Below are 23,850 nucleotides of genomic sequence, written 5' to 3'. Positions count from 1 at the left end.
TCCAAAGCAAAACTTACTATTTAAGAAATGGGCAGGTAGTGCTTTAAGTAAGGGATATGCGCTTATATATGGGACCATTTGATCGATGGTCCAATGCAGCATGAGCCCTTGGATCATGCATGATAAGCGGCCCACTTGCGATGTACATCTCAAAAACTCTGCTTTCATAAACTGTGCTTATGAAAGTAGAGAACCATTTGTTAAAAGTCAAAAAACCCTCTTAGATGTGGGGTCTAAGCTCCTTTTTCTTGGCCCTGGGAGCCTGCCAGGCTTTACGGGGTAAGTCAACATAAACGTTACAGCAAAGGAGTCCTCTCCTTGATGTATCAGAATGATGGATGGGGGCATGGGGCCTTGCATGGCTAAATGGAGCTGATGATTGTACGGTGCTGAGCTTTTGTATCATCCCTCCATCTTTTAACTCCCCCTTTATGATCATGATTAAGCTGCGACATCGTGGAATCAAAATCAAATGCCATGGAGCCAGGGACCCTAAGTTGAGGACAGAGTAAATCATGACATGCTTCTATGAAAGAATGGGGTGGTTGTGGTGCAAGATGTGGTTCCAGTCTACATTCACAAGTGCCAATATGTAATTCTATAGGATTCTTATATGATGTGTGAGAATCTCTCAAATGCATGATCAAATGGACCACTTTTTTAAGGAGTAATGGAGTATCTTATTAAAGTTGGATTTGTTCTACCATTTGAACTAAGCAAAGGAACCGATATCCACTAACTCTATTGCTTCGAATCCTATACCATTCTAATTATTAAGGATGTGGCATAAAGTATTCAATTAGCCATACCCTCTAGAAATCGGACATGCAAGCTAGACTTTCATGTCTTGTATTGCAAGTCCCTCAATCCATGTTGTTGTCCAATACGCTCATCGAATGCGGTAATAACAAGTGGTCTCAGCTACCTCCTCGGTCACCTTCCCACGCGCACCGATCATCGACGATTCAAACATTTGTGGGCGTGCATGCCCAGCTCGACCGGTCCAACATTGAACAATCTAGTCTTTGGAAGTTATGCTCAAGACTTCGTCAATGAGTTAATGAGGAATTCCACAAGCCCACTCATGCTAATCTAGACATTTCATCATCAGATGATTAAGAAACCGAAGGTCGCTTGATGAACTTGATATGTTGAATATAGGTATCGAGGGAACAACAGGAGAAGACAGTGCTATGGGAACTACGAGTGGGAACATTGGACATCAAAAACTGTGCTTTCATACATCTCGACGTGTGATGCAAGGACCCAAACTTCATCAGGTTGGACCGAACCCTTGTCCTATCACACTTGTGCAACAGGTGGTTCCAAAATGAAAGATTATAATAGAGCGATGAAATAGCTTTAATTTGATGCATAGTTTAGAGGCGTCAAAGTTGATTATGTTTTAAATTCTTGTTGTTCAGGAATGTCAAAAATCGGGATAGCAGGCCCAACATTTTTAACGTATATGACATGACGAAGACCAATATTTTCTATCCATTAACATAACCTGTTGCCTTCCTTTTAAATTCTCTCCCCATGCACATTTGTGCGCACACTCACTGACACATATGCATGCAGACAATCATAAAATATTGGAAAAAAATTTAAAAATTAAAGAAATTAGCTTTAGGAATACAAATACGTAGGGCATGCATAAATATTGTCGTATGAAAAAATGCAAGACCTTATATTTTCTTCGGCTTATATTTCCATAGAGAAAAAACTCCTTAACCTAGGGTTGTTTCAAAAATTTAGTTACAATGAACTAAGAGTATCTTGTGAAATAGTTGATCCTTTTTCTTGCCCCAAATTAAACACAGCCTAATGTTACCGGATTAAGTGAAAAAATCCAAGAAAAATAATGGAATACAATTTTTCATGATTAACCTTGAAGATGCAACGATGGTGCCCAAATATTAATATTTAGTGTTTTTTTTGTAAAACATCTATATAATTTTTGATCTAGCAAGAAAAAATGAATTCATTTTTTGTTGTAAAAAATACATATTTAGAGATCCTTCTTAGATTTTACCTCTAGATCTAAGTATGAAGCTAATAATACATATTTACTAAACATCTTATGCACATTTGTCGAATGCCCAATGTGTTTGTTTTGAAAATTTCATATATATATATTTGTTTGCACCATTTACTATAGAACTATTTGTTTGCAAATGTCGGTCTGGCACTAAAAAAAGCGTCGTATCTTTAAAGCATCGAAAAGATACGACGCTAATTAATGTCGTTATACTCCTGGCCTAAAACGATGCTAATTCACGTCGTCGAAAACCCAATTCCTAACAAAATCAGCGGTCGCGCCCCTTCCATCCTCGATCGATATCAAGCTCTAATAGCTAGCCAACTCTTGTCCCCTCCTCCCTCCTCTCCGGCGTCGACCCTTATCTTCTCCTCCTCCTTCCTCTCCGGCGCCGAGCGATCTCCTCTCCTCCTCCCTCCTCTGCGGTGCAACCTCGATCCTCTCCTCCTCCCTAGCTCCTCTGCAGTGCCGACCAGCCGACCCCATCCTCTTCCGCCCAAGGAAGAGATTCCGACCTATTCCCCTCCTCTCCGGCGCTGAACGACCTCCTCTCCTCCTCCCTCCTCTGCTGCGCTGATCGGCCGACCACCTCCCCCTCCGTCCGAGAAAGAAGTATTGCCCCATCCCCCTCCTCTCCTCCTTCTTCCTGATTTATTAATTTACTAATCTTGTTCGCCGCCGCTCGGGGCGTCATTTCCATCGCCGACAATAAGATTCTCGAGCTCTATTTTCTTTTGGTATTATCGGCGCTTATTTTTGGCTTTTTAGTTGCCAGGCTAGATAGATTTATCTGTATTTGAGATCCACTCCAGAAGTCCAGATTTTATGTTTTCTCTTTGATCCGCAATACTATATAAAAAAAACATCTGAAGTTTGTTCGAAGAACCGCCACGGTTCCATGGTTCTTAAACGTTCCTTCAACATCCATCTCCATCCATCCTCGTTTCCCAATAAATCTGCTACACTAGACCAGTAACAAATGCTTCAAATCTTGAGATGTTTCTATTCGTTACTCGTCCAAATTTTCAAAACAAGGCGAGCAAATTCAAATCGGCCCTCTGATTCGAGGGTAAAATTTTGTTGGGACGCGTGCTGATGTTTGAATCGTATTTGAAGGTAAAGAACCTTCTTGGCTTCTTTACCTTATGCTTTATGATTGAACTGAGAAAGCCCATGACAAGGATGTTCAGTTACCTATGTCAATTACTTAAGATGTCCAGATAAAGCCTATGTTACTTCGACTATTCAATTTAGCCTAAAATATCAACAAACCAATGCTCTAAAACAAACTTTTTGTATGACACCCAGACACTACCAGAAAATGCGCGTATAGTGACGGAAAATTCGTGACGGACCGTTATCAGTCACTATTTGTGACGGATTAGTGACCGACAGAAATTTGGTCACCGTGGTGTTAACTTAGTGACCGATTAGTGACAGACCGGTCACAGAATGCGCGGGTAGGATGGGCGCCAGAACTTAGTGACCATCATCGTGACAGGGGTATCTGTCAGCAATATGATAACCAAAACTGCAACCAGACAGTGACAAATGCAGCCGTCACAAATATCGTAACCCAAGTATTTATAAATTTTTAAAAATTATTTTTGGCGGTGACAGGTTATTAACAAAAATTTCCGTCACCAAATTTAATTTTTAATTCCAAAAATATTAAAAATATTATTTTTGAGTAAATCTAAATTTTAAAAAAAAGATAAAAGGAGGAAAATCTAAAATGAAACAAAGTGTGCCCGCCGTTCCGCCCAAATTTCTTCGATAACCCAAATTTCAATTTTTCTCCAGAAAACTCAAATTCCTTCTCATTTTCAAATCTCATGGTGTCGCCCATGACCCATTTGCACCCCTATTGCAACTTTCCTGCAATGGGATTGGATTTTGGAAGAAGGTCTGGAATTTTTTTACCATGCTTTATAGTTCAAAATTATTTTTTCCTTCATCCAATCAGCTTTATAGATAAAAAATAGCTTGATATGAAATTTGGGTTGCAAACCGACTTAGCCCACAACCTTATAGGTTAGAAATAGTTTAATATGAAATTTGGCTTGCAGACCGACTTCTTAGTGAGTCCCGAGTTAGGGATTTGGGCGGCTTCCCATCTCCTCTCGTCTCCTCCGCCTGCGGCCTCTCCTCTCCGGCTCCCCCTTGCCGACTACATCACGCCTCCTCTCCTCTCCTCCACCTCCCCTCCGGCTTCCCATCTCCTCTCCTCTCCTCCACCTCCGGCCTCTCCTCTCCTCCACCTCCACCTCCGGCCTCTCCTCTCCTCCACCTCCGGCCTCTCCCTCTCCTCTCCGGCTACATCACGCCTCCCGATCGCGGCTACATCACCTCGTCGACGCCCCCCTCCTTCTTGCTCGTCGGCTAGAGTTTTCAGAACCCACAACTGGGCTTCCCGGAGGTAAACCCTAACCTACCGAGGGTTTCATTATTTTTTTGCTTGGCGCCTGTGTTCATCTCCTTCTCACCCGGGATCAAACTTGTGGCTACATCACCCCGTCGGCGCCCCCCTCTTTCTTGCTCGTCGGCTAGGGTTTTCAAAACCCTAAACTGGTTCTTCCCGGAGGTAAACCCTAACCCCTAAACTGGTTCTTCCCCGTCGGCGCCTGTGTTCATCTCCGCCTGTGTTTGCATCTCTTTGTGTTCATCTTCATCTAGTCATTATCTGGCATAGTTAAGAAGGGAGTGGTTTTACAATACTGTGCAATAGTTTCAATCGTTTTTGTTTGCATTGTGAATAAGCCTGTCTCTGCTTTATATAATGCAGCAGGCTTGGGGGAAACTGCCATAGGACTATAGTAACTTTATAAATGCATTCCCCTGTTTTAATTGGAAGACTTCTTATCGATTCCTTTACATAATATTTTGGATTGAAAAAAAATCAGCCTCTGAAATAAAATGGAAAAAGAACAGGTGGATCCGTCGGCGCCCCCCTCCCATTTTAATTTTTAATATGTTGGAATTATTCTTGATGCAACTCGAGTTGTATTGCAAGCGTTATTGTTCAATCTTAAACCCATTTGTTAAGCTCTGTTATTATTGTTAAGCTCTGTTTAAGGGAAGCAGTTGTTCAATCATGGTCTGCTCAATCATGGTCTGTTTAAGCTCTGTTTGCAACTCGCTTGAATCAGAGATTATTATAGACCCATTTGCAGCCCAACTTGCTTGCAACTCAAGTGGAAGGATTTTAGACCTTTGATGTCTAAAATAAGCTATGTTTGCAACTTTCTTTGTCAGCTCTGTTTGCAACTTTCTTTGTCAGCTCTGTTGTAATCTTAAAATAAGCTCATGGATTTTAGACCTTTGATGTCTAAAATAAACCCATTTGCCAGCTCTGTTGTAATCTTAAAATAAGCTTTGTTGAAAAATAAGCTGTTGTAATTTTGAGGGTTGATGGGTTGGGACTCTGTAAAGTTCATGGATTTTAATACTGGCTACTATGTTATTCATTACTACAATCATTGTTCATCTGCAAGGAAAAATGGAAAGTGGTGGAAAGTGGTGTTGCTTCATGGTTGTGACTTATTTCCAGTGTGCAATCAAGAAGCTGGTCAAAAGGCTTGCTAAGAAGTACCATGCTTTCCTAGCATCAGAGGCGATCATGTATATTGACATTTGTTCTATGTGAAGCAGATAGTATTCCATATGTAAATTTGGATGATTTGACTTGTATTCCTTGTCTTTGTAAAAATTAAATGCTTTTTGAAAATTGCTGTTATTAGATGAATGAACAGATAACTTGTAAAGATTAATTCCTTATGTTCAGCTTTTTGTAAATATTGAATGTTTTTTTAATGTCAATGATGCTGGGACAAGATTGAATGAGTTATTTTTGTCATGCTTATAATAACTTCTCATTTTCATAAATATCATACCAGTTTTTGTTTCTTTTACATTTTTTTATGATCTTGCCTTTCGTGTTTTTAATGGTTCGGTTTTTCTTATGTTGTTTTTGTGGAGTGATTGATTAAAACCCCATTTGATTTTGATGAGCTCAAAGCATTTGAGTATATCTTTTAATTACTAATGAATTCAATTGAGTGTTTCAGTGAAAATCCTGTCTAAGTGTCCCAAGACTTGGTTCATAATTGTTGGATAAGTTAAGGAGTCTGTTTGAACCAATGTCTGAGACTCGAGTCGACTTCCGAGTATCACGAGTCGACTCCAAGCATATCAAGTTCACTGGCACGAGCTCGAGTCGACTCCAGATGAGTACGAGTCGACTCCGACTGAGAACAGACAGAAGAACAGAAAGGATCAACTCAGAACCTGTCAACGAGTCGACTCCTGAAGTGCGCGAGTCGACTCCAATGTTCACCAAGTCGACTCCAGGGAAGTAAGAGTCGACTCCAAGCAGTCACAGGCAGAAAAGTCAGAGAGCAGTTTTCGGGTCTGAGATTCGAGTCGACTCCAGTAGAACGCGAGTCGACTCCGATGGTTGACAGGTCGACTCCAAAGAAAGCAAGAGTCGACTCTTAGCGGTACACAAAGAAAGTCAGAGACCATTTTATGGACTCTGAGATTCGAGTCGACTCCCGCAATACGCGAGTCGACTCCAAGACACCGCGACCCCAAGACAGACAGAAAACCAAGTTACTGCCTCTGAGATTCGAGTCGACTCCCAGACAGCTCGAGTCGACTCCAAGACAGCTTCACGTCAAAAGGCAGAAGACCATCTTTCGGAAACTGAGAGCCGAGTCGACTCCAAGGAAGTTCGAGTCGACTCCAAGACTGGACGAGCCAAAAGACAGAGGATCGGGAGTTCGGGCTCTGAGATTCGAGTCGACTCCCAGGACAGTCGAGTCGACTCGAGTGGACAAAATTCAAAATTGGATCCACGGACTTCAGTGGATGAGCCGACTCCAAAATTGCCAAGTCAGCTCCAGAAGTTGACGAGTCGACTCCAGGTTAAGACGAGTCGACTCCCAGTCGTGAAGGCAACTTTAATTCAAATTTGGAACAGTTGCCGAGTCGACTCCGGAAAAGCTTGAGTCGACTCCCGCTACAGCCGAGTCGACTCCTGATCGCGCGAGTCGACTCCAACCCACCAACGGTCATATTGTCAGGCTGCGCAGAGTGTTCAGAACGGGCAGAAAAAGCACTCTAACGGCTAGTTTCCGTGGGGGTTGGCTTAAATAGCCACAGAGGACTGTAGCTAAGAAGAGAACAACTATTTCACTCCAACTAATCAAGCATTCAAGCTCTGCAACGTGCTCTTCAACGAAAAAGAGGAAGATCTGCATTTACTGCTTCCAACTACATCTTCCCAGCAATTAAAGCCTCCTTCTCCTGCATTCAAGTCGACTACTCTTTCAAGAGGAGACCAGAAGTTTAAGAAGCCATTCCTCATCTCCAATCTAAAAGCGTTTGAGGCTTCTTAACTTCATTTATTGTTCATATTGTTTTCATCTGCTTTTTGAGAAGCTCATTTTCTGTTTTCTTTCTACAACTTGTATTTATTTGGTTCAATCGGGGATTGAATCAAGGGGATTGAGGTTGGTTGGTGAGCCGAGTTAAAATCAACGTGTGTAAGGGTTCGATTGTGATCCCGAGAAAACAATCGGGGGTGGTTCTAGTCGGTGAGCCTGGGAAAACCGACCGAGTTCGTTGTGAGCTCGTAAAACAACAAGTTTGGTTGTGAGCTTGGAAAACAACCGGCTGTAATCCAAGAGGATTATAGTGAATTCCCAAGTGAGACTTGGAGAGTGGACGTAGGAGCAAGGGTTAGCTCCGAACCACTATAAAACTTGTGTTTGTGATTGATTGTCTCTCCTTCTTCTCATTTCATATTACTCACAGCACATAGTAATTAATTAAATAACTTGCAATAGTTTTTAATTAATCATCTATAACGTTTTAAATTATCTAAATTATTTTAAAACCAAATTCACCCCCCCTCTTGGGTTGTCTATCTGGGCAACAAGTGGTATCAGAGCCTAAACTCTTCCACCCAAGAGTAAAAGATCGAAATGACAACCCCATTTGGATCTTCCCACATTGAGGGTCAGTCCACCCAAAGACCCCCATTCTTTAATGGGTCTGACTACTCATATTGGAAGGCTAGGATGAGAATATTCATCCAAGCCCAAGACTATGAGATGTGGACTATTGTAGTAAATGGGCCATACATCCCATCCATATATGTAGATGGTGTCAAGGTACCCAAACTAGAAACGGATTGGGATGAACATGACATGAGAAAGGCACAACTAAATTCTAAAGCTATGAATGTGTTTTATTGTGCCTTAGATAGAAATGAATTCAATAGGGTCTCTACTTGCAACTCTGCAAAAGAGATTTGGGATAGACTTGAAGTGACCCATGAGGGCACAAATCAAGTTAAAGAATCCAAAATAAATATACTGGTTCATAAGTATGAACTATTTAGAATGGATTCTAATGAGACAATCACAAGCATGTTCACTAGGTTTACAGACATTGTCAATGGCCTAAAAAGCCTTGGCAAGAGCTATACTAACAGTGATCTTGTCAGGAAAATCCTTCGGTGTCTACCTAGGTCGTGGGAAGCTAAAGTGACGGCAATCCAAGAAGCCAAGGACTTGAACAAGTTACTACTAGAGGAGCTTCTTGGATCCCTAATGACGCACGAGCTAACCATGAAGCAACACAACGAGGAAGAGTCCTCCCATAAGAAAAAGGTAATAGCTTTAAAATCTACTTCATCTAACAAGGACTTATCTTGCAGTAGCAGCAGTGACGAAGAAGAGGATGAGGAAGATGATGGTGAGGCTCTTCTTGTGCGCAAGTTCAAGAGATTCATCAACCACAAGAAGTCCTATCATCAAAGGAGAGGCCCCTCAAATTTCTACCGCAAGGACAAAGGTAAGGGAAGGGAAAACGAGGGGATTGGGTGTTACGAGTGCAAGAAGCCGGGTCACATAAGAGCTGAATGCCCTTTACTGAAAAAGGGGAGCAAGTACAAAAAGAAGAAGGCTCTTGTCACGACTCTATCCGACTCCGACTCATCATCCTCTTCATCGGATGAGGAACAAGAGGAAAAGGCCAATCTCTGCTTCATGGCCAATGAAAGTGAGGTAACATCCGAATCACCTTTAGATTTTACTTTTGATGAGCTTTATGATGCTTTTAATGAATTAATGATAGAATATAAGGCAATAAATCTGAAGAATAAAGAACTAAAAATAGCTAATCAATCATACATACTTAAGTACGATAAATTAGTTAAGGATAAGGACGTAATCACCAAAGAAAATATGGAACTTAAGACAAGCAATAAACTTTTAACTCAAAAGACTAATACCTTAACTAAAGAAAATGAAAGGCTAAATAAAGAAACATTAGAACCCAAAAACCATAAACAAATCCTAAACAAGGATCTCACAAAAGAACTTAATGATCTAAAAGCAGAAAATCAAACACTAACTAAAGAACTTAACAAATACAAACCCTTAGTTGAAAAATTTACCTATAGTTATAAAAAGTTAAACATGATACTTAATAGTCAACGAGCCGTATTTAATAAAGCGGGGTTAGGATATAAACCAAGAAATAAACAAAAACTTCTTAGTAACTTCTTTGTTAAAGCTGGGGAAACTAAAACTAAGAAAATAACCTGCTTTTGTTGTGGAACTATCGGACATAAGGTAAATGTATGTGACTATAGAAAAAGTAAAACAAAAAGGAAAATAAAAAGGGTATGGGTTCCAAAAGGAACCAACTTGACTAACCATGAAGGACCCAAGAAAACTTGGGTACCTAAGATGACATGATTTGCTTGTGTAGGAGTGTCTTGCAGCCAAGGTCAACAAAAACTGCTGGTATTTGGATAGTGGCTGCTCAAGGCACATGACGGGTGATAAAGATCAATTCTTCACCCTCGAAGCTAAGAAGGGAGGTGCTGTGACTTTTGGAGACAACAACCAAGGTCACATCATTGGTATTGGTAAAGTTCAAATCACCCCTTCTACTTTTATAGATAATGTTAGATATGTTGATGGTCTTAAGCATAACTTGTTAAGCATTAGTCAATTATGTGATAAAGGATATGATGTTATGTTTAAACCATCACTATGCATTATAACAAATCCTAATGATAATAGTTTAGTTTTTAAAGGGATTAGGCGTGGAAATGTATATGTTGTAGATCTAGAAGATCTTGCAAAACATAACCAATGTTTAGTTGTTAATGAAACTAAAGAAAATGATGCTAGTTGGTTATGGCACCGTAACTTAGGTCATGCAAGCATGGACACAATAACTAAACTAGTTAAAAGAGACTCCGTGATAGGTTTGCCAAAATTAAAATTTGAAAAGAACAAAATATGTGAAGCATGTCAATTTGGCAAACAATCTAGGAACTCATTTAAATCCATAAAATGTGTCTCTACTTCTAGACCTCTAGAATTATTACACATGGATCTATTCGGTCCAACTAGAACAACAAGCCTAGGTGGAAATAAATATGGTCTAGTCATTGTAGATGATTATTCTAGGTACACATGGGTCATGTTCCTAGCACATAAGGATCAAGCATTTTCTGTCTTTAAGAAATTCCATAAAGAAGTAACCAATGCTAGAGATAACTCAGTAATAGCTATTAGAAGTGACCATGGTACCGAATTTGAAAATCAGTCATTTGAGGAGTTTTGTAGTAAAAAGGGGATAACCCATAATTTTTCAGCACCTAGGACACCACAACAAAATGGAGTTGTGGAAAGGAAAAATAGAACACTAGAAGAAATGGCTAGAACTATGTTATGTGAAAGTAACCTCCCTAAGTACTTTTGGGGAGAAGCCATTAATACTTCTTGCCATATATTAAATAGAGTTTTGTTAAGACCCATTATAAAGAAAACACCTTATGAACTTTGGAAAAACAGAAAACCAAAAGTTAATTACTTTCATGTTTTTGGATGTAGGTGTTTTGTTCATAATAATGGAAAAGATAATCTAGGTAAATTTGACTCTAAATCGGATGAAGGAATATTCTTAGGTTATTCTACAACTAGTAAAGCCTATAGAGTCTTTAATAAAAGAACCTTAGTTATAGAAGAATCTATACATGTTGTTTTTGATGACTCTAGTGACATCTCGTCTAGTAAGAAGATTAATTTTGATGATGATGTTGAAATACTTGAAGAAAAGATAGATGAGATGGGATTTCAAGATAATAATCAAAAGTTGATTGAAGGAGAATCATCAAGCCAAGAGGGTATTGTGAATCATGGGCTAACTAAAGCTTGGAGGTATGCTCATGGGCATCCTAAGGAACTAATTCTAGATGATCCATCTCAACCCGTTAGGACTAGAGCATCCCTTAGGAATTTGAATAACCATCTAGCTTTTGTTTCACACTTTGAGCCCAAACATATAGAAGAAGCCGAAAATGATGTAAATTGGATAAATGCAATGCAAGAAGAACTAAACCAATTTACTAGAAACAAAGTGTGGAATCTAGTAGAGAGACCTTCTGAATATCCAATTATAGGTACTAAATGGATATATAAAAATAAGCTAGATGAAAATGGAATTGTTATAAGGAATAAGGCTAGACTAGTAGCAAAGGGTTATAATCAAGAAGAAGGCATAGATTTTGATGAAACCTTTGCTTCCGTAGCTAGACTTGATGCTATTAGATTATTATTAGCATATGCATGCTCTAAGGACTTCAAACTATATCAAATGGATGTAAAAAGTGCTTTTTTGAATGGGTATATTAATGAGGAGGTATATGTAGAACAACCTCCTGGTTTTGAAAATCATCAATATCCCAATCATGTATATAAACTAAACAAAGCACTTTATGGTTTAAAACAAGCACCTAGAGCATGGTATGAGAGGCTTAGCAAATTCCTATTAGAACATGAATTCTCTAGGAAAAATGTAGATACAACATTATTTCTGAAAAAGCAAAATAAGGATATGTTATTAGTACAGATTTATGTTGATGATATCATTTTCGGTGCTATTAACAATCGCCTTTGCGAAGAGTTTGCTGATTTGATGCAGAGTGAGTTTGAGATGAGCATGATGGGAGAGCTGAACTACTTCCTCGGGCTTCAAATCAAACAGTCTGAAGGAGGCATCTTCATCAATCAAGCTAAATATATCAAAGAGATGCTCAAGAAGTTTGATATGGAGGGAAACAAATCAATCAGCACCCCCATGAGCTCATCATGCAAATTAGACCAAGATGAATCAGGTAAATCTGTAGATCAAAAACTTTATAGAGGTATGATAGGATCTTTACTGTATCTTACTGCAAGTAGACCTGATATTATGTTTAGTGTGTGCATGTGTGCTAGATATCAGGCTAATCCTAAAGAAACACACCTAGCTGCAGTTAAGAGAATTTTTAAATACTTAATAGGAACTAAGAACATAGGGCTATGGTACTCTAAAGAATCTAGCCTAAACTTAATAGGATACACAGATTCAGACTTCGCTGGATGTAAGCTTGATAGAAAAAGTACCAGCGGGTCGTGTCAATTTCTAGGAGAAAATCTTATCTCATGGTTTAGCAAGAAACAAAACTCGGTTGCATTATCCACTGCAGAAACTGAATATGTTGCAGCCGGGAGTTGTTGTGCTCAAATCTTATGGATTAAACAACAGTTAGAAGATTATGGCATTAAACAAGATAAAATTTCCATTAATTGTGATAATACAAGTGCCATAAATCTAACTAAAAATCCAATTCAACATTCAAGAACTAAACACATTGAGATAAGACATCACTTCATAAGAGATCATGTATTGAATGGTGATGTGACACTCCAATTTATTTGTACTGATAATCAATTAGCAGATATTTTTACAAAACCCCTAAGTGAAGAGAGGTTTAGTGTGCTTAGGAGGGGATTAGGAGTGATTGATCCATCCTAGTGGTAGTTTCCACTAGATTCATTGATTTTGATGATTACAATATGGTTAAAATAGAGTTCCTTTTCAATGATCATCAAATCAGATCTTAATTAGGTGATTTTTCCTCATTTGGCACGATTATAGCATGATTTTTAGGTGCGTGCCAAGGTTAGAGACGACTCGAGTAAGTTACAGAGCCGGCTCCTAAGGGGGAGTCGACTCGCGCATTGGTGGGAGTCGACTCGCAAAGATGGCAGCAGAGGGGAAGTCGACTCGCATATTGTCGGGAGTCGACTCGAGGACTACAGGCGCATAAGGAGAGTCGACTCGCGCATATTCTGGAGTCGACTCGAGGTCGAGTCGACTCGCGACTCAGTGGAGTCGACTCGCAGTCGGGATCCGACTTTTTAACCCTAGGTTTGTCGTTTCGAAAACACTTTTCTCTCAAGCCGCCACTGTTCAAAAAGCCCTAGAGCCGACTCCTAGGTCGTCCCCGATCGTCTCCAACCCTTTTTCCGTCGATTTTTCACCGGTTCTTAGGGTTTTCGTCCGTTCCTAGGTCGTCTCCGGTCCGTCCCAAGCTCCCTCCGTCGACCCTTCTCCGTCCTTTAGGTTCTTCATTCCATTTTAGGTCAAAATGCCACGTAAGACCGTGGTTAGGAAGAGGTCCCGTCCTGAGGCCGGTCCCGAGCGGCGCTCCAAGGCGCGGCACGATCCCGCGAGGCAACCACCTCCGGCTCGTTCCCCGCCTAGGGCGGTTCCCGCGAGGCCATTGGCCGGGAAGGTCGTCTCCACCGGGAGGTATGTCGATTTCGACTTCCTCTCCCGGGAAGGGTTCACCATAGGTGAAAGACTTAGGGTCCAGGGCTTAGAGTTCTTCCTTACATTGGACCTCCCCACATATCCAGGGCTCGTTAGAGAGTTTTACGGTACCGTCCATCGGGGAGATGGGGGTATCGAGGGCACAGTAGCCGGTGTCCCTGTGTTTGTCACGGAGGATCTTATTGGCCACATCCTCCACCTTCCACTAGTAGGGGTGGCTCCCACACATCCCGAGGACAGAGTTGAGGCCCTTACGGCTGTTCTCGGGCATCCACCCCAGTCACCCGTAGACGAGGTATCCGCCAGCTCACTACCGATTGAGATGCGGATCCTCTTGAGTATACTGTCTAGGTCCATCTTCCCTAAGACAGGGAGATTTGATTTTGTAAATGAGAGGGACCTAGCTCTTATGTTCTATATGCTTCATGACACCCCAATCAACTTTCCTAAACTCATATATCGATACATGTGTGAGCCCCTAGATAGACCTAGGCTCACCCTCCCATATGGCATGATATTCACCCTTCTGTTTAGGGAGTACGAGGTTCCCATTCCTGAGTGGGAGCCCTTTCGCGCTTTGCGATGGACTGATCGCATGTGTGCGGGGACCCTACACAGGATGGGGTTTCGGAAGAGAGAGGGGGTATGGGTTAGGAAGTCTACCCTCACCGCTCAGACCACCAGACCTTCACCCAGTCCTGAGCCCGATTCAGACTACCCAGACCTTCCAGACCATCCAGACCTTCCATCCACTCCTCCTGCTCCTACCACCTCCGCTGGACCTTCCTCCTCGGCACCACCCACTATGGCGGTCCGGATTGATCCTGAGCAGCTCCGGGAGCTGCGACAGGAGATAGTCAGAGAGGTGAGGGATGAGCTGCTTCGGGAGCTCCGAGGTGCGGTGCCTGCTCCCACTCCTGCACCCGTATCTTCTCAGTTGGTCCCTTCCTTGACAGCCGTGACTGACATGACGGCTCATGTACGGGAAGAGATCTACAATGTCCGGAGTTTGGTCCAGGCCCAGTTCCAGAGCATGAGTGAGGTCACGAGCACCACTCGAGAGGACATAGGTCGTGACATGCACACCACCACCGAGGGGGCCGAGCGCTTGTCGAATGTACTCATCGACAAGCTGGACACACTTCAGACGTCAGTGACTGGGCTTCAGACGTCGGTGACTGAGCTCTCCACTACACATAGCAGAGCCACTACGTCTATTATCACGCAGCTCGGACATGTTACAGATGCAGTCACCCTCCTCATGGAGCAGAGCCGATTGAGAGGAGGAGCACCATCCTCGAGAGGAGGAGCCACATCCTCGAGAGGAGGAGCCACCTCATCGAGAGGGGGAGATACATCCTCGAGGGGGGGATCTTCATCCTCGAGGAGACCATAGATATTCTTTTTGTTTTGTTTTGTATTGTTTTGCTTTACTTATTGTATGCTCAAATGTATTCACATTCATATCAATACAATGAGTAGACATCTTATCTTCATTTCTGTGCCATTTGATGATTGGTTGTGCCATTTGTGCCATTGATTGTGCGTGATTACCTCCTTTTTGATATGATGACAAAAAGGGGGAGAAATATGTATAAAATATGTAAAAGGGGAGAAACATGGATAAAATATGTAAAAGAAATCAATAAAAAGATAAACTCTTAAAAACACACACAAATTTGTTCTAAGTGGATTCGGTACCTCGAGGCTCATTATCTCTCTTTTGGGGCTCCTAATGGAGTAATTTCCAGAATCTATTCAAGGGATATTCGGAGATTAGCTGAATCCTACTCATGAACAAATTGACAGATTTTCTCTCTAAAAACCAAAAAATTCAGTTCAAAAACTTCAAAGCATTAAAAGGAAATTCAGAGAATCAAAACATAGTTGAATGCATATGTTGAGGGGGAGAATCTGAATTTTAATCAAACTAAATCATTAATGACATATAAGCCAAACAATTGATTGCATAATATGAAGGCTTATATAATTCCAAATGAAAGGGGGAGCTTTAACTCCGAAATTTAATGTTTCACTTCTTTCAAGCTTGGATAAATTGAATTACCAGACATTTGAATTCATTTATGGATTTTATTTCATTATTTATTGAGCAATTCATTTTACATATACTCAATGTTTTGTCATCATCAAAAAGGGGGAGATTGTGGAGTGATTGATTAAAACCCCATTTGATTTTGATGAGCTCAAAGCATTTGAGTATATCTTTTAATTACTAATGAATTCAATTGAGTGTTTCAGTGAAAATCCTGTCTAAGTGTCCCAAGACTTGGTTCATAATTGTTGGATAAGTTAAGGAGTCTGTTTGAACCAATGTCTGAGACTCGAGTCGACTCCCGAGTATCACGAGTCGACTCCAAGCGTATCAAGTTCACTAGCACGAGCTCGAGTCGACTCCAGATGAGTACGAGTCGACTCCGACTGAGAACAGACAGAAGAACAGAAAGGATCAACTCAGAACCTGTCAACGAGTCGACTCCTGAAATGCGCGAGTCGACTCCAATGTTCACCAAGTCGACTCCAGGGAAGTAAGAGTCGACTCCAAGCAGTCACAGGCAGAAAAGTCAGAGAGCAGTTTTCGGGTCTGAGATTCGAGTCGACTCCAGTGGAACGCGAGTCGACTCCGATGGTTGACAGGTCGACTCCAAAGAAAGCAAGAGTCGACTCTCAGCGGTACACAAAGAAAGTCAGAGACCATTTTATGGACTCTGAGATTCGAGTCGACTCCCGCAATACGCGAGTCGACTCCAAGACACCGCGACCCCAAGACAGACAAAAAACCAAGTTACTGCCTCTGAGATTCGAGTCGACTCCCAGACAGCTCGAGTCGACTCCAAGACAGCTTCACGTCAAAAGGCAGAAGACCATCTTTCGGAAACTGAGAGCCGAGTCGACTCCAAGGAAGTTCGAGTCGACTCCAAGACTGGACGAGCCAAAAGACAGAGGATCGGGAGTTCGGGCTCTGAGATTCGAGTCGACTCCCAGGACAGTCGAGTCGACTCGAGTGGACAAAATTCAAAATTGGATCCACGGACTTCAGTGGATGAGCCGACTCCAAAATTGCCAAGTCAGCTCCAGAAGTTGACGAGTCGACTCCAGGTCAAGACGAGTCGACTCCCAGTCGTGAAGGCAACTTTAATTCAAATTTGGAACAGTTGTCGAGTCGACTCCGGAAAAGCTTGAGTCGACTCCCGCTACAGCCGAGTCGACTCCTGATCGCGCGAGTCGACTCCAACCCACCAACGGTCATATTGTCAGGCTGCGCAGAGTGTTCAGAACGGGCAGAAAAAGCACTCTAACGGCTAGTTTCCGTGGGGGTTGGCTTAAATAGCCACAGAGGACTGTAGCTAAGAAGAGAACAACTATTTCACTCCAACTAATCAAGCATTCAAGCTCTGCAACGTGCTCTTCAACGAAAAAGAGGAAGATCTGCATTTACTGCTTCCAACTACATCTTCCCAGCAATTAAAGCCTCCTTCTCCTGCATTCAAGTCGACTACTCTTTCAAGAGGAGACCAGAAGTTTAAGAAGCCATTCCTCATCTCCAATCTAAAAGCGTTTGAGGCTTCTTAACTTTATTTATTGTTCATATTGTTTTCATCTGTTTTTTGAGAAGCTCATTTTCTGTTTTCTTTCTACAACTTGTATTTACTTGGTTCAATCGGGGATTGAATCAAGGGGATTGAGGTTGGTTGGTGAGCCGAGTTAAAACCAACGTGTGTAAGGGTTCGATTGTGATCCCGGGAAAACAATCGGGGGTGGTTCTAGTCGGTGAGCCTGGGAAAACCGACCGAGTTCGTTGTGAGCTCGTAAAACAACAAGTTTGGTTGTGAGCTTGGAAAACAACCGGCTGTAATCCAAGGGGATTATAGTGAATTCCCAAGTGAGACTTGGAGAGTGGACGTAGGAGCAAGGGTTAGCTCCGAACCACTATAAAACTTGTGTTTGTGATTGATTGTCTCTCCTTCTTCTCATTTCATATTACTCACAGCACATAGTAATTAATTAAATAACTTGCAATAGTTTTTAATTAATCATCCATAACGTTTTAAATTATCTAAATTATTTTAAAACCCAATTCACCTCCCCCTCTTGGGTTGTCTATCTGGGCAACAGTTTTCTTTTTTTATCATCTCTCTAATATTTTCTAGGCTTTCTTATGTTGTTTTATTTTTTTGATTTTTAGAGGAACTATGTCAGGTGATCGTAATTGGATGTACCACCGACTTAGTGAAAATGGTTATATAAGAGCTGAGTTCTGTGATGGAGTTAAAGGGTTCCTTGAGTTTGCATTTACTCAGTTAGAGTATTGTAGTGGTGATAAGATTAGATGCCCTTGTATAAGATGTGACAACCAGAAATTTCTTAACCGTGATACGGTCAATGTTCATCTTTTGAGAAAGGGGTTTACACCGGGGTATTCAACATGGTTTGCACATGGGGAGTTACTTGGTGCAGTTGCTCCTATAAGTACAAGTGCAGTAGAAGCATCGACATCAATGGATGTTGGTTGTGAACATGGTCAGCAATATAGAACCATGGTGATGGAAGCTATGGGCCCAGAAGAGGAACTTCATTTGAGGAGTGCACTTGAAGTTAATCATGAGGAAGAGCCAAACAAGGATGCTGCAGATTTTTATTCTTTATTGAAAGATGCAGAAGTACCTTTGTGGGAAGGGTGTAAAAAACACTCTAAGTTATCTGCTATTAGTCAATTATTAAATTGCAAGTCTGAATTTAATATGAGTATATCTTGCTATGATCGAATCATGAAAATAGTGAAGAATATGTTGCCGGAAAGTGAGAAGCTGCCCCCTGATTTCTATCAATCAAAGAAGATGCTTCGGAAGTTGGGATTGGAGTATACAAGTATTGATGTTTGTGAGAATAATTGTATGCTATTCTATAAGGAAACAGAGAATTTGATTGAGTGTACCATTTGTGGTCATCCTCGATATAAACTCAGAAGAAATGATGGTGGTGGTAGGAGAAAAGATGTTCCTTATAGAAGGTTGCGATATCTTCCAATAACACCAAGACTTCAGAGGCTTTTTATGTCAAGCAGAACGGCTGAAAACATGTCATGGCATGTGAAGGGAGGTGATTCAGATGAGATGGTGCATCCTGCTTGTGGGGAGGCTTGGAAGCACTTTGACCGCATTCATCCATCCTTTTCTACCGAGCCTCGTAATGTGAGACTTGGGTTATGTACTGATGGTTTTAACCCTTTTAGCCAATCAGCTCGTCCTTATTCTTGTTGGCCAGTTTTCGTAACAGTTTACAATCTTCCACCATCAATATGTATGAAACGACTCTACATTTTTCTAAGTTTAGTCATTTCTGGACCTAAGAGCCCCGGCAAAAGTATCGATGTCTTGCTTAGGCCTTTGATTGATGAACTTAAAATATTGTGGGAAGTAGGGGTCAGCACTTATGACATTTTTAGAAAAGAGAATTTTCAAATGAAGGCAGCTTTATTGTGGACTATCAACGATTTTCCTGCATATGGCATGCTTTCAGGATGGAGTACGCATGGAAAGTTGGCCTGCCCGTATTGTATGGAGAACTCAAAAACTTTTACACTACAACATGGTGGGAAGACTTCTTTTTTTGACTGCCATCGTCAATTCTTGCCCATGGACCATGCATACAGATACCAAGTTGATGGTTTCTTCAATGGTAGAATAGAGACAGACCCCCCACCTCCTCGATTGTCTGGTGAGGAGTTGAAAAATAGGGTCTCTGCCTTGCCTAATATAACTTTTGGTTTGAAAGCCCCTAAGCACACCATTCCTGGATTCGGTAAAGATCATAATTGGGTGAAAAGGAGCATATTTTGGGAGTTGCCCTATTGGCATACACTACTTATTCGACACAATTTAGATGTCATGCATATTGTTCGAAATGTGTTTCTCAATATATTTTACACTTGTATGGATGTAAAAGGGAAGACTAAAGATAATGTGAAAGCAAGGCAAGATTTAGAGCTGTATTGCAAGCGTCCTAAGTTGAGGATTCAATTTGTTAATGGAAAGCTAGTTAAGCCTCCAGCTTTCTATGTATTGTCCAAAGACCAAGCAATGGAGGTCTGCGAGTGGGTGAAAGGGTTAAGACTCCCTGATGGATATGCTTCAAACATATCGAAGTGTGTTAACCTGGATGATTATAAGTTTTACGGGTTAAAAAAGTCACGATTGTCATGTTTTTATGCTGAGATTGCTTCCAATTGCATTCCGTGAAGTATTGCCAACACTAGTGTGGGATGCATTGACAGAATTAAGCTGTTACTTTAGAGATTTATGCAGCACAACTCTGCGTGTCCGAGATATGGAGGTTCTTGAGAAAAATATTGTGGTAACTCTCTGCAAACTTGAGAAGATATTCCCTCCTGCATTTTTTAACTCAATGGAGCACTTACCTGTTCATCTAGCTTATGAAGCTAAGGTTGGGGGGCCCGTGCAGTACAGATGGATGTACCCCTTTGAAAGGTAACAATTTCTGTAAATCCATTAAATAGTTTCTTTGTATCCATTAAATTTGAGAAATTAACATATTAATCTTATTTATAGGCTTATGCATGATATAAAGCAGAAGGTAAAGAATCGAGCATCGATTGAAGGTTCTATTGTCGAGGCTTACATCATAGAAGAAATATCAACTTTCTGTTCGCATTATTTTGAGCCTTCTATACAAACGAGGTTAAATCAAGTTCCCCGTAATGAAGACGAAGGGGAGTTTGATCTCATGGATCGTCTATCCATTTTTACTCATCAAGGTCGGCCTTTTGGAAAACCTTTTGGAAGGCATTTGACTACTCAGGAGTTTAGTGCTGCTGAATTATATGTTCTTCTGAATTGTGAGGAGGTTCAACCTTTTGGAAAGTAAGTTACACAAGTACTTAATTATAATCATGCTTAAAAATACATATGGAGTACAATATATGTGATTATAGCTTTTGTCTTGTAGGTATTTTGATGATTATATCCGCCAATCTTGTCCAAATATAAGCCAAATAGATTTGGAAAGACGACGCGAAATGGAGTTTCCGGCTTGGTTTAGGTCATATGTGAGTACATAATTTATAAATATAATAATAAATTAGACTTTCTCTTGATTTATTCTTATGATATTATTTTTATCATGCTAGGTTAACGACAGTAAAAATCATGTTGATGGGCGCTTAAAGGACCTATCATATGGCCCTGGGAATAAAGTTAAATGTTATAAAGGCTACTTTGTGAATGGGTACAGATTTCACACCAAAGAATATGGAAAGGATAAAAGCACCTTCAACAGTGGTGTGTGCATTAAGGGAAGTAGTTACAATGACTTTGAGAGTGACTATTATGGGATGTTGGTTGACATTATCGAGTTAGACTATTTTGGGGTTGGTAATAAAGTAGTGTTATTCAAATGTGACTGGTATGATAGAGATAAGGGTATGAAAGTGCACCCTCAACATGGCCTCGTTGAGATCAATTACAAACTAAGACTTCCAACCAATGATCCTTTTGTATTAGCTCAACAAGCACATCAGGTGTTCTATACTGGTTACCCAGGTAAGAAGAAGAATCGAAGATTGTGGTGGGCAGTAATTAAGACAAAAGCTAGAGGTAGGTTCACTCCTAGTGTGACAGAAGAAAATTTTTTTGATTTTTATCAAGAAGAAAACCACAGGATTCCTACCCCAATCTCGATGACAGATGAGCTTGATGATCCAGACATTTTGGTTGGTGTTAATAGAGATGCAGAAGATATTGATGCAGCAGAAATTGAGTTGACGACTAACCAAATGGAAGAGGACTTTGAGGATGAAGAAGAAGATTTTGAAGATGAACAAACCGAGGAAGAGGAGCATGAGGCTGAGGAAGATTAAAATACAACATGCAACTTTGTGAATGCTAATATAACTAATTTTAGACTTATAAATTATAATTGTGCAGACATGAGAAAGAGCAAAGGGAAAGCAACAGGTCCACTGATTGTTCTTTACTTTGATTGGATTTGTTGACATTTACATTGTGAAATAACTACAACTTTTTATTGTTGTGCAGTTATGGCCAAGAAAAAAGGGAAACCAAGAGGTAATGGAAAAGCAGCTTTAATACTGGCTGCTACTCAAGTTCCTCCTCAACCTTCTAGGTTGCCTGAGCGTGTCGAGGATTGTCATGATGATGATGATTACATTCCTGATGGGGACATGATTGAAGAGGTGGATACAAATGAAGAAATAAACGATGAAGAAATGAATGGTGCAGTGCAAAATCATGAGGATACAATGAATGAGGATCAGATGAATGATGAACTTGGGATTGATCCAAGACAGAGCAATGGCCGAGAACCAACCCTTAAAGCCCCTGTTGATGCAAATGGAAAAGTGATTGTTAGGTGCACAAGAGGAATGTATGAAAATATCACTTTCTTATATCACTAATTTGAATTTATGTGTTTGTTGCATTTAAAGTATTTAATTTATTTTCTAATGAATATTTTTTAAATTGCAGGTTTCTTGATTATGAGGTCAGTCACAAAGCTGTTGCTATCATGCGCCAATTTTTCAATGGTCCGTGGTTGTCATGGAGGGAGGTCCCTACACATGCTAAAGTTGGAATGTGGAACAAATTTGAGGTGATGTAATTAATTTATATTTCTTATCATTAACTTTTGCCCTTGTTACACATGCCAATTAATAAGTCTGATTACTTGCGACCTATATATTGTTAGGAGATACACACAATTCTTCCAGGACAATTGCATCATGTGCATCAAGTTTGGGACAAGCATTGTCAGCGACGGTTGACAACCTCATTAGGGAGGGTCAGAAGCCAAAAGCTTCTGGAAGCAAAAGGAGATTTAAATAAAGCCCGTGATAAACCCCCTAATTGGATCTCTAGAGAAAATTGGAATAAGCTAATTGATATTTGGATCTCCCCAAAATGGAAGAAGAAATCAGAAGCCAACAAAAATAATAGAAACACCATGAAGAATGGTAGCATCTCTAAACACTGTGGAGGATCAATCACATTTGTCAATCATGACGAACGATTGGTACATATCTTTATTCAATTAGATTTCTATAATAATTTTTATATTATTGTTCAATCATCTTAAATTAGCCCATTATATGTTAATGAATTTTTTCTTTTCTCTTTTGTAGAAATTAAAGTTAGGTAGGGAGCCAACAATAGTTGAATCTTTTAATCGGACGCATAAGACAAAGCAAGGCATGGGAGGATATGTAGATAAGAGAAGTGAAGCTGTCATGGTAAGTATAATTTTTTTATGATTCATAAATATTATTGAGCTTGCTCATGTTTATCTCTTGTTTGATTCACCATAATGTTTTTTTCTTCTTTTAAATCAACTGGCAGGCAAAGTATTCAGCTGAATACTCCAAAAAATATGGTGATGCCTCCACCTCAAATGCTCCTCCACGTGATTATGACTTGTGGTTTGAGGCAACTGGTGTCCCCACTCATGGCCATGTCTATGGCTTTAGTCCCCTAGAGGATCTCACTGGAATTATTGGGCAATCATCATCCTCTTCCACCTCTACAAGTCAAGCTCCAGAGCTGTACACTCATGAAGACCTTCTACGTATTCTTGAGCAGGAAAAGAAAAAATGGCAAGAGGAGGTTCTTCAAAAGATGAGAGAAGAGATTGGCTTTGGACCAAGGCATGCAGATCGGGGGAGTAATGGTGATTCTGGTTCTGCTGATCATGCTTCATTATAATTGTTTTTGCCTTAGATGATAGGTCTTTGCATTCCTAGGAGGAATGAAATCTCTGTTGATCTTTATGACATATTTATAGACTTTGATTTTGATGGATTCAGGACATGTTGATGCCAATTTTGAATGACATTTAAAATGACTTTTGCGTAATGTTGAATGCCTTTGCTATTAATGATATTATTATTATTATTATTATGAGCCAATCAATGTACCAAATGTACCAGGTTATTAGATTGTGATTGGTGACCAAATTTTGGTTACTAAATTGTTTACCAAGTATTGTGACGAGCAGTCATAAACTTAGTGACAGGATTTTGGTTAATAAAAATTGATTTTGCTCAGCGCGTTTGTAACCAATTGACCGTAAACTTA

General features: G+C 40.5%; 2 protein-coding genes across 2 annotated transcripts; both read left to right on the top strand.

Annotated features, from left to right (window-relative positions):
* The first annotated feature begins 17,937 nt into the window (after positions 1-17,937).
* On the top strand, positions 17,938-19,983 carry LOC120104126. Its single transcript, XM_039114656.1, has one exon. The coding sequence runs from the start codon at positions 17,938-17,940 to the stop codon at positions 19,981-19,983; it is 2,046 nt and encodes a 681-aa protein (XP_038970584.1).
* A 1,802-nt stretch (positions 19,984-21,785) lies between these two features.
* On the top strand, positions 21,786-23,622 carry LOC120104034. Its single transcript, XM_039114257.1, has 5 exons — positions 21,786-22,147; positions 22,249-22,372; positions 22,469-22,792; positions 22,902-23,009; positions 23,116-23,622. Exons 1-5 carry the CDS (start codon positions 21,801-21,803, stop codon positions 23,476-23,478), a joined length of 1,266 nt encoding a protein of 421 aa, XP_038970185.1. The 5' UTR covers positions 21,786-21,800; the 3' UTR covers positions 23,479-23,622.
* Positions 23,623-23,850: the final 228 nt, after the last annotated feature.

This window comes from Phoenix dactylifera, chromosome 16 (genome assembly GCF_009389715.1).
Source record: "Phoenix dactylifera cultivar Barhee BC4 chromosome 16, palm_55x_up_171113_PBpolish2nd_filt_p, whole genome shotgun sequence".
Taxonomy (NCBI): domain Eukaryota; kingdom Viridiplantae; phylum Streptophyta; class Magnoliopsida; order Arecales; family Arecaceae; genus Phoenix; species Phoenix dactylifera.
The sequence above is the reverse complement of the archived record's forward strand: the minus strand, read 5'-3'. Positions and strand labels throughout refer to the sequence as shown.

Excerpts from the sequence above, each read along its gene's own strand:
- LOC120104126 (XM_039114656.1), top strand. The coding sequence starts at position 17,938 with ATGTCAGGTGATCGTAATTGGATGTACCACCGACTTAGTGAAAATGGT.
- LOC120104034 (XM_039114257.1), top strand. The coding sequence starts at position 21,801 with ATGGCCAAGAAAAAAGGGAAACCAAGAGGTAATGGAAAAGCAGCTTTA. Across the intron at positions 22,373-22,468 it reads GAATGTGGAACAAATTTGAG|GAGATACACACAATTCTTCC; the intron begins GTGATGTAATTA and ends ATATATTGTTAG. Across the intron at positions 23,010-23,115 it reads AGAGAAGTGAAGCTGTCATG|GCAAAGTATTCAGCTGAATA; the intron begins GTAAGTATAATT and ends ATCAACTGGCAG.